The sequence below is a fragment of the Cardiocondyla obscurior genome, linkage group LG02, assembly GCF_019399895.1.
Source record: "Cardiocondyla obscurior isolate alpha-2009 linkage group LG02, Cobs3.1, whole genome shotgun sequence".
In the NCBI taxonomy this organism is placed as follows: domain Eukaryota; kingdom Metazoa; phylum Arthropoda; class Insecta; order Hymenoptera; family Formicidae; genus Cardiocondyla; species Cardiocondyla obscurior.
This window is the reverse complement of record NC_091865.1, coordinates 10,276,939-10,287,283: the sequence shown is the minus strand read 5'-3', so window position 1 is coordinate 10,287,283 and position 10,345 is coordinate 10,276,939. Positions and strand designations below refer to the sequence as shown.

The window sequence follows — 10,345 nt, the reverse complement described above, 5'->3', positions numbered from 1 at the left end:
TACACGCGTAATCTCAACGCGTTACACAATACACGCCCGTAAAAGCAGGAACATTTATTCTGTATTCTCCGAGACCTGAAACTTCGCCCATGCCCCAGTTGACTTTCACTGGGGAGACCCAGGTGAGAGGAAACCGGGAGAAGAGACCGAGCGAACGTGACCGGAATGGCAGGGCGGAGATGTGTCCACTTTGTTGCACGTCGCCGTCTCGACCTCGTCGGAGGTTCACCACGCCACTCGTTTCCTCTATCGTATTTTCCCCATTGAGAGAATAATTTAATCGGACTGCGAAACGCACGGCGTAATGATCGCAGGCTTCGAATTTTTATTCCTTTATACGCCGCGCGTATATAAAGCAAATGCATTTCTCCCCAACGACTGAAGAAGCGGGTGGCGTGTACGCGGAAATTATTCTACATTTGTATCCTTCGTTGAAAGCAAATACTGACGATTTTAAATCCTCTCATCCTTGTTTTTTTTTTTTTTTTTTTCCAGCGAATTTAGCTGCTCACTAATCCTTATTTAATAATTATTTAAGTTTTATTTTATTGTATTTTTTTGTAACTGCTTTTGTAACTTATATGCATTTCTTTTTTTTTTTTCTTTCTTAATTCTGATTAATAACGCACAAGGTAATTCGTTCGCATTAACTAAGCTTGCCGTAAATATGTTTATGAACGTCCGGAGTAAGAGGCTTCGGTATGCGGCTATAAAATTTTGATTACAGGACCGCATTGGATATACGACGTACTTTGCATCGATATGTATAACATCACGAATCCGTAACAGTATTGCTTAAGTTGCGATCGATGAAAGCCCGTAAGAAAGTCTATTGTAATTCGTGGATGGTCGCGACCCGATTGTATTTATACATGTGCTGCTATGGTCGTAGTCTTAGTCGGCGAGGACTTGTTCATCCTCAAACAAATTAGTTTCTTGACTCGCGCAGTTTAATTTAATGTTGGGACATCGTGAGAAATAGCGTAATTTCTTGGAGAAGACAACCGAATTGCCTCAGTGTAGTGTGAAGTGCGAGAAGGATTATACGAACTTCAAAATGCGGCTACTTCTGGTACGTTAATAGCGAGCGACAATCGAGTTTTCTTTCGTACAATTGTCGCGCTAATTATTCGTAAATCAAAATCTTTGTGTTTCTTTTTTTTTCTTTTTTTTTACTTTATAATTTAAACTAAGATATTTACTTTGCTTTTCCGTATATCCTTTAGTTTTACAGTTTTTTTTATGCATCCTAAGAAAATCTGGTTCTCTCTTAGGTCGTCTGTGTTTTCGTAGCGGTGTTTTCGTTGGCCGAAGCTAAGCAGAAAGACGAAGTAAAGTCAGCAGTCACGAAACTAGAAGTGGTGAACCTCGATAATGACGTTAAATCCGATTTCAAGCAGTCCGACGTTCAACGAAAACGAGATTCCGGGTACACTTATAACAAGCCGTACCGCGTCTCTCCGACTGCTCGCTTTCGTATGCAATCGCATCCGTCGAAAAATCAAATCGCGTACAAAGTTCCTGGTCAATTAAGCAGACCGTTTACGCAGTATGGACCGCCGGTTCATTCGACTTCTCGTCCTGAGACGCACGGATATCACGCTCAACAGCATCGAAATAAATGGCAGCTCGAAGGCAACCAGCAGCAAACAATTAATTTTGACGAACCAAAATTGATGGAGCAAGAAGTACCGAGCCCGATCAAAAACGACGATTTCGCAGAGATGAATCCAATCGCTAGTCAGAATAATGAGCCATTTGGCATGCACACCGCTAATTATTTGCCGCCACAAAATCAAAAGCTGCCGGCTTATTCACCGTCGAATAACTTTGATCCGCAGCGCTTTTCGGATCAGGAACTGATTCGTGGTACGAGCTCACAGGGTCAGAATTTCGTGCAGCCGCATAATCAACAAATTTCCGACGCCGCGACATTTTTATCCGAGAACGCGCAGGCGATCCAGGAACTTTACGGCGCGCCCGCGAGCAATCAGGACTTCGCGCCTAGTAACGATCAATTTCACGACATTAATAATCCGTTTCACAATTTAAACAGTCAGTTCGAGAGTGCCTCACAAAATTCGGCAGAGCTTCATAGCGCGTTGTCGTCGTACGTGTCGGGAGGGCTCGATCCTCGTAAAACTCTGGAAGAAATTCAGTCTCTAGAGAAGGATCGACTGATCGTTCAACTGCAGCGGGCTCTCGCCCAGGCTCAGATCAACACGAACGCGAACACCGCCGGAAGATACGTGCAGAATCAAGGTTTTGTTCAAAATCAGGAACTTCTCGCTTCCGTAAACCGACAAGTGAATATTCCCGCGACGACGCAACCCGCCGACTTTGGAAACGCATTCAGTCAGTCTACCTTTCTACCGGAAACTACAGTCAATCCGTTGGGGTTTCCCGTTAACTACGGTATTCCGACCACCACGCAAACTCCGGCTACAACAACTACGACCGGAGTACTCACGACGCAATCTCCATCGCAGCCGTCCAAGGGCGATGGCGTTACCCAAGTGTCGTCGCAGCCCGCTTCTAACCAACCTGGTTCTTCTACCAGCGGATCACCCGCGGGAATTCCCGTTTACGGTGGATTCGTACCGACCTTCATCGCGGGAACCAACTTCGTTCCCGGTACCAGCATCTTCGCGCCCGAACCCGCGAGACCACCCGTGCAGTCCGTTGAAACATCGCCTACCCATTTTGGAATACCGATTCCCACGGAATCGCAGGAAAAACCGGTTGTAGGATCGGCACCCCCGGCGAGCGCGATACCACCTTTTTTACCACCTAATCGACCGGGGATCTCTTTGACATCTACGTTTACACCGGTGGCAATTCAACCGATACGACCTGTTGCTCCCCTCGCGACGCCAGTACACTCGATCGCAGCTTCCTTGCTGCCGGCAAATCCCGCCCAAGTACATCCGGTGCAGGCATCCCCAGCCGTAACGTCCACCGTGCAACATACGTACGGCGTGCACACCGCGTTGATCAATCCTGTTCTCTATAAACCAGTTAAAGCGGTCTACCCGGTGTACTACTATCCGGTGAACATCGCTTACCAAAAGCCTACCTCGCCGAATAATCCATGGAATTACGCGCCTTCGTACACGACCCAGGCGGGACCGGCGAAAATATGGAAATAAAGTCTTCTCGCTCGTTAATGGATCGCAAGTCGATCTGCAACCGACTGTCTACTTGTGTGAAAAGAAAAAGGGAAGGGAAAAAAAAAAAAAAAAAGAAAAGAAAGAGAGAGAGAAATTGAAAAAGAAAGTACCGTAAAGCAGACTCGTTATTACAATCTCGTGATTTTAATGTATCGCTAACGTCCCGCTATATATCGCCCGCGAAACTTTTTTACATAAACGATTTCATTTTCTTCTTTCAGTAAGAGTTACAAATTGATAAAAAGAATTGCGCTCCGCGAATTAGCCGCGCGTTACTAAAAGAAATATATTTTTCTCGGTTAACGAAACGATCGCGAGCTGCACGTCGAATCGTATTATCGCAAAAGTAATTAATAGACATTTAATTTAATTTTAATTAACAGATATTAATTTATTGAAATTTCGTTGATCTTAGCAAGTCAGTTAATTCATGTTCTAAATTCTAAAACCCACACTTACAATGTTACAGATTTTAGAAAGCAAGATTTATATTTTTCCTCTCTTCTTCTCGACATACCGCTTAATATTCAGCGTATTAAAATTTCTCATTATTGAAGAGCGACTGCGACTGAAAAGTAATCACGATGATTGTTCATTACTCGTACCGCTGTATCATCTATCATGTTGTATCCACTGATTTCGAAATTCATCATCGAGAAAGTGACATTATGCATGTGATAATTAGCGCAGTTGTCTTATTGAAATTAGGATACTGTTGCAAGAGTGTTAAGCGAGCGTTTCTAAGTGTCGTTCGTCATTTTCAATTGTCGATCGCACATAAAAGAAACTGCATTCGTACGAGCGATCGAAGAAATTATTTATGAAGAAAACAAAAAAGAGGTAATATTTCCTGATTTCTTAGGTTAATATAAGTATACTCTTTTATTTTTTATTTTTTTAAATAGTTTTTAAGTGTAGCATAATTTTTTTTTCTTATCTTTAAATTATATAAATTAATATAAACCACTATACACTTATGCATGTGTGTGATTTTGTGTATGTATATGTGTAGTTTTGCATGTCAATTTAATGATATTAGTATAAATGAATCTTCTTCGTACTATGGTCTCGAATTTATCTTTGAGTATACGTAAATGTACATGTTCTATTTATTGTGTGAAATAAATATATATTTATATATATTTTTTTTTTACTTAAAAAACAAGATCTAGGTGTAGAACAAATACGAAAGTAAATGCAAACGTCTAAGACGCTGTACATAGACATTATTTTAATCGCGAGGTAGTAAATGCCGCGGTGTATACGGTGCATCTTGTATCATCACGATGGAAAGCTGAACCGAGGAAATGAATTACTGTCACTTCCGGCCCAGAACGGATTTACGCGAAGAAACTCTCACCTATGTATTTATGTCCATCGAGTACGATCTCCACCGCCACGGCGTTCGATTCTGACCTCGAAAGTCGTTCGCTAATTCCAGCCACGGTCAACTCGGTTAGATTATTCGAGTAATTCTAAGCATGCATAATAATGAGTATCGTTGGTGGCAGGTGCAGAATTCCCAGATGATTTCGTAATCTTTGAGACTTGTTCTTATTAGGAGAGGAAGAAAAACGTGCTGCTCCTGTCAAGTTCGTGATCATTCAATCTACAGATTGAGATCTCGTGATAACCGTATAGAGATGCTGCTTATTCATTTAACAATGCGCTAATATCTGCTAGTCTTGCTTGTTTCTTGCGATCATCTACAGTTCTTTTTTTTATTTTATTTTTTTTACTGATCTTGATATATGCCATTTTAATTGCTAAAGTTTTTAAAATTAAAACAAGAAAATTAAAAATGTATTAAATAAAAAAAAGCCACGATATCGCAGAGTTTGAAAGCGCGACTTGACCCTAAGACATCACCGGACTCGTGACGTTAAAACCTGTTGTCAACTCACTTTCTGTAAGTGACCCATATTCCACTGTCCAGTTTCCGTTTTATTCCGGGTTGCTTTCGCGACGAAGATTAAAATAATCCAGGTTAAAATGACCTGTAATTTTGATTGGATACAATTAGCTTTACTTCAAAAAGCAAACAAAGCGAGAAGTTTTAATTTCCCCAATCAGAGTTACAAATTATTTCGACCCAGATTATCATGATTCGCTCGCTAGATATGTAAATTGCTTTTGTAACATGATCTCGGTATTTCTCGATATTTTTATACGATACTCTCTTTTTTTTTTATTTAATTATTCAACGCTACAACTGTTTGATGTAGTCAAATCTCGCGAGAAAGCGAGAGTTCCGGCAATGCTCGGACTAGATCGACAAGAAAGACGAGGAAGTAAGATGTAAAGAGACTTATAAACATATAAAAAAATAAAAAAAAAGAGTGGGAAGCAGTGAGAAAAAGTTAGTGACTGGGAAAGTGAAGGAACTGTAGAATCTGAAAAAAGGGATGATAAATCTTAAATGACAAGAAAGTAATATACGAAAGTATTGCCAGGTAATGGTTTTAAAGAATCATATATTCTAATGAAAGAGTTCAATTGAATGGCGAAAAGTAGTTATGTATGACAGTGCAAGAAAATTATAATAAAATGATGAGAAGGCACGAAAAACGAAAGCAATTTTAAATTATCTATTTGAAATCATATATGAAATAGAATAATGAATTTACATAGAAAACTTCCAAGCAGCATTGATTTTAAATATTCTTGATAAGTAATGAAATTATTAGTTTCGTTCTTGATGTACGTTAATTTTATGTACGAACATAAATGTCCAGTAAATTTAGTATTAGTATATTTACATAAATATATACGGCGTTCATCGTCACCGCGAGCACGTAAGTTAAAAATATTATTTGAACGTATAATTTACTAAACTAGTATTCATATCAGATTTATTTAAAGTAGAGAGGATATGAATTACATACATTTCAACCGTACTTTTATCAAAATGATAACCGACGCGTCATTATTTCATTTTATTCTATCACATTTTACTCTTCGTCCCGTTTTCTTAGATCGTCGTTGTCTCGTCGTGATCTCTTGGAAACAGATCACGACAATGATCGTAAGAAATCTCTTCATTCTTTGCCTTTTAAATTGAATGATAGCCGCAGGCAACAGTTTCTTTCTTTATCCTGCTAGTGAAAGTAAAACGATCGAATATTTTCAGATACTGTAATTTAGTACATTCGATGGAGTTAGATACATATTGCAACTTGCTGAGAAAACGATCACAATTACCTTCTTTTACTTGCGTTTATTTCTATATATGATATGTTTATCGTATAAAGATAAAAAGATAAAAAAAAAAAAAAAAACGAGAAATCGTGCGACCGCACGAGTCGCTCTATCTATTTTTCATTAATTTCTTCAAATGTGCATTTTACTTTCGAACGTCGTTTGACTTTCAATGGCAGTGACAGTATCTCTTTTTTCACACATGTAGTTCAAGAACACTTGTTAGCGAACGTCAACATCTTTCTAATACTAGTTCTTTACATAAGAGCCTGATGAACGAATCTAACGTGGAAACATAATACTTGATGTTACAAGACCTGTTGGTTTTTTTTTAATATTTTCTTACAATCGGTATTAAAATGAATTGAATAAGGGTACACGTACAAAAATGTTTTTTTTTTTTTTTAACTGAACAACTTATTAACTTTTTTTTTTATTAATTCAGAGTACTTTTTCAGGTTGAATTCGATACCCCTTTCACGAGTTTAAATCGAAAGTGAAAAAATGCAAAACAATTTAGATATTTTACTGCGATTTAGGTATACAATTACATTTCTCTTGATAATTGACGCGACAGTACTTCCGCCTGTGCAGTAATTAATTATAGTAAGGAATAAAATTAAATAAAGCTCGTTAGAAAAAAAAAAAGTAGTGACTTGATACGGTAATTCCTATCGCATTGAAATTAGATCGCCGATTCAACGAGAATGCAGTAATTAAAAACGGCTTAGCATATCCTACCACGGCAACCTTCCCGAGATTTTTTCGATCCTCATAGGATATCACTTATGGAAATATACTAGGAAGAAAACAAAGAGAACCTGTAATTGCAAAAATATCCCGGAAGAGGACAGGAAATGCAGTAGGTGATTAACCTTGTACTTTCTCGAGACGCTTTGCAAGTAAAGGTACGAAGCAAGGTACAAAAAGTTGAAAGGTAAAATTTTGATATCTCACATAAGGAACATGAAAAATATTTTTCACGAAAACATTTTGTACGATTACTTGGTTGGCGCACTTCGCTAGTAAATTTCAGATTTCTTTTTTCTTTTTATTTCTTCCGTCAAATTGTTAAGTTCTTTAAATTTCTTTTTTTTTTTTTTTTTAATTTATAAAGAAAATCAGCGACCAATGATTAAATTAATGCGCTTTTCACCCATAGGTGAGACCTAATTTGCAAACCGCACGCAAACATTTCCCACGCTGCAGTTGACTACTATCTGTGCCAAACGGCGACGATGCGACGGGACGCTTGACATATCAGCGCGGGGAGACTTACCTTCACCTAGACCTTTCTTTTGCCGTACGAGAGGGGATCCATGTATAAAACCTTTCTTCTTGCTAGCAATGGTATCAGAATCCATAATATCATTCAACCACTTGACTGTCACTAAGTTGCAAGAATTAATCACGAAGACAATCTCATTTCAGCAAGCATGCGACTTACCGTGAGTAACATATTTTCAAAAGTGTTTGATAAAACCTACAGTTTTAAATTTTTATGTAGACCAACCACCTTATACTTTCGTGTGCATTGTGCCGTGTTCGTGTAATGTTATATGTTATTTTATAATTAAAATACGTACGTGCAGTACATTCTGTAACAACTTGCAACATTACAGATACACGAAGAAATTTTATTTAAATTTTAATATACGCTCCGTAATTAATTCTTCTTTTTTTTATACCATTTAATAAATATTAGTTTTTTTTTTAAACGTAATATTCTTGTATCAATTACAATATATCTAATTTAAACTGCATATTGAATATTCTCTCACGGATATTAAACTAAATAATAATAAAACTAATTATTGCAATATAGTTATCATGTTAACCGCTTGTTCGATCATTGTTAAATTACATATCATATTTCTAATCGACTATCGACTTGAAACATCGCGTAATTATGTGATTGGTCGTCCAATTAATTTTTGCATATATCGTTAATTAATTAGTTTCACCTACTTTTTGTTCTGTTAATACGATTATTCATGGTTTAAATGATTCAATAATAACTCGAATAATTGAGTGACAGCTTTGTACTTTCACGCGAACCGATCAAGCTTATGAAAGTAGGTTATCCTAGAAAGTGATGTACGAAGAAGTGCAATAACAACTAATTCAATTGCGTAGGTGTTTCTGGTGGCTTTCGTTTGCGGAGTCTGCTGCAGCGAAAACTTACCGTCTCAGCTTCTATTGCAGCCAAAGAAGCGGGGTGTCAACGACCACTCGATTACTTTTCCGTCGGAATCTTCCTCCTCCTATTCGGCTCCCTCGAGTCTGAGTTCCGGTTACGACCTAGGTGGATCGTCCGGTAGCTTCTCTCTAGGACACGGTGGCTACCTTAACTCAGGCGGCTCCTTCGGCCAGAGAATTGGATATTCCTTAGCGCCATCCGGTGGTCTCGGGTCTGGATACCAATCGCCTGGATTGAGCCATGACTCACTAAACCAACAAAGTGCCTCGTTAGGTGGATATTCTGCTCAGAGCACCTACTCTGTGCCCAGCATAGCGAATCTAGGAAGCGGAAGTAGTAATGCACTTTTCACTCCGGCGAAAACTGGTCCCGTTACCTTCGGTGTTCACGGTGGTAGCAGCGGTGCCACGAGCACTTCCAGCTCTAACTCGTACAGCGCTCCAGTCTATGCCTCCGGTGGTCAAGGACTTTCGGCTTACAGCAATGGAGGGACATCTGGTGGTTTTCAAATCGTGTTGGGATCCCCGCAGCATGGTTTATCGCAATTGAGTTCCTCGGGCACTTCATCAGGTTACAGTCTACCCGCCCATTCCGCATCCTCGAGCCCTTCGCAGACCGTGACAGGTGGTTTGATCATCGCGAGCCCGTCGCACGGCGGTTCTCCCAGTTATAATCTTCCAGCGTCTTCATCCTCTCACGGAATTTCAGCATCTTCAGGCATCTACGGAGGATCATCCACGTACAGTCTTCCAATTAATTCTGGATCTCACGGAATCTCCGCGTTATCGTCTCATGCCGGTTCGCCCAGTTATTCAGGATCTTACAGCTCCTCCGGACTGTCCGGCGTGTCGTCCGGTAGTTCCAGCTACGAGACACCGATCGCGTCAGGGTCTTACTCGAACTCGGGATCGTCTAATGCCATCTCGCACGCGAATTATCAGCCATCCTATTCGTCCAGCAGTAGCTCTAGTTACTCCAGTCCGAGCGTTTCCTACGCGACTCCGGTCAACCACGCGAGTTCTTCCGGTTCCGGTTACTCGGGCGGTGGTGCAAGCTACACCGTCAGTTCGAACTACGTGGCCTCCAGTTCCAATCCCGTGGTGACTTACACCGGAAGTCACGGCTACACTCCCACCTACTACAGCTCATCCAGTTCCCACGGGACACCCACGGACTCGCAAGGATCTTACGCTAGCATAAGTCCGAAGTATCTCGGCTATAACCCTGGAATAAAATTTTATAATGTAGATTCAGGTAACACAAAATACGATACCATCTCGTACTCCGTTCCAAGCGGTAAATATTAATTATATATGTTTTGTAAATTTTTCTATGTGACGTTACATTGTCAGGATTTGACAACGGCTTAAGATTATAATTGCAAGATCCGTACGTGGATCTTGTGACGAACGGGTAATTACACGTCGAATCTATCGTAAATTCGAGATTATTTAATTATCTAATCTTAAGTTGGCTCGATCTTGCCATGAAAAATAGAAATAATTTCTTCAAAATGTCGCGTATGCTGACGAGAAAAAAAAAATAGAGAAATATTTATATTTAAAGTGTCCACTGTACGATTTGCATGGAGGTAGAATTCCGTACTGTAATCATATTTAAATTTGTTATCGATATTTATATCACCGACAGGTATTGTAGCGTAATTCCTTCCTGTTATTCCTTGTATCACCGATTGTGATTTTTTTTTGTTACATAATTTTATATCTATTTTTCATAATAAATGAGTTGATTTATCAACGCACAAGAAAACCCATCC

At 39.4% G+C, this 10,345-nt stretch overlaps 2 protein-coding genes across 2 annotated transcripts; both read left to right on the top strand.

Moving 5' to 3' along the window:
• Positions 1 to 1,057: 1,057 nt before the first annotated feature.
• On the top strand, positions 1,058 to 3,557 carry LOC139113083 (uncharacterized). The gene is made up of 2 exons (XM_070673971.1): positions 1,058 to 1,072; positions 1,275 to 3,557. Exons 1-2 carry the CDS (start codon positions 1,058 to 1,060, stop codon positions 3,147 to 3,149), a joined length of 1,890 nt encoding a protein of 629 aa, XP_070530072.1. The 3' UTR covers positions 3,150 to 3,557.
• A 4,880-nt stretch (positions 3,558 to 8,437) lies between these two features.
• LOC139113082 (uncharacterized) lies at positions 8,438 to 9,963 on the top strand. Its single transcript, XM_070673970.1, has 2 exons — positions 8,438 to 8,443; positions 8,505 to 9,963. Exons 1-2 carry the CDS (start codon positions 8,438 to 8,440, stop codon positions 9,873 to 9,875), a joined length of 1,377 nt encoding a protein of 458 aa, XP_070530071.1. The 3' UTR covers positions 9,876 to 9,963.
• The last annotated feature ends 382 nt before the right edge of the window (positions 9,964 to 10,345 follow it).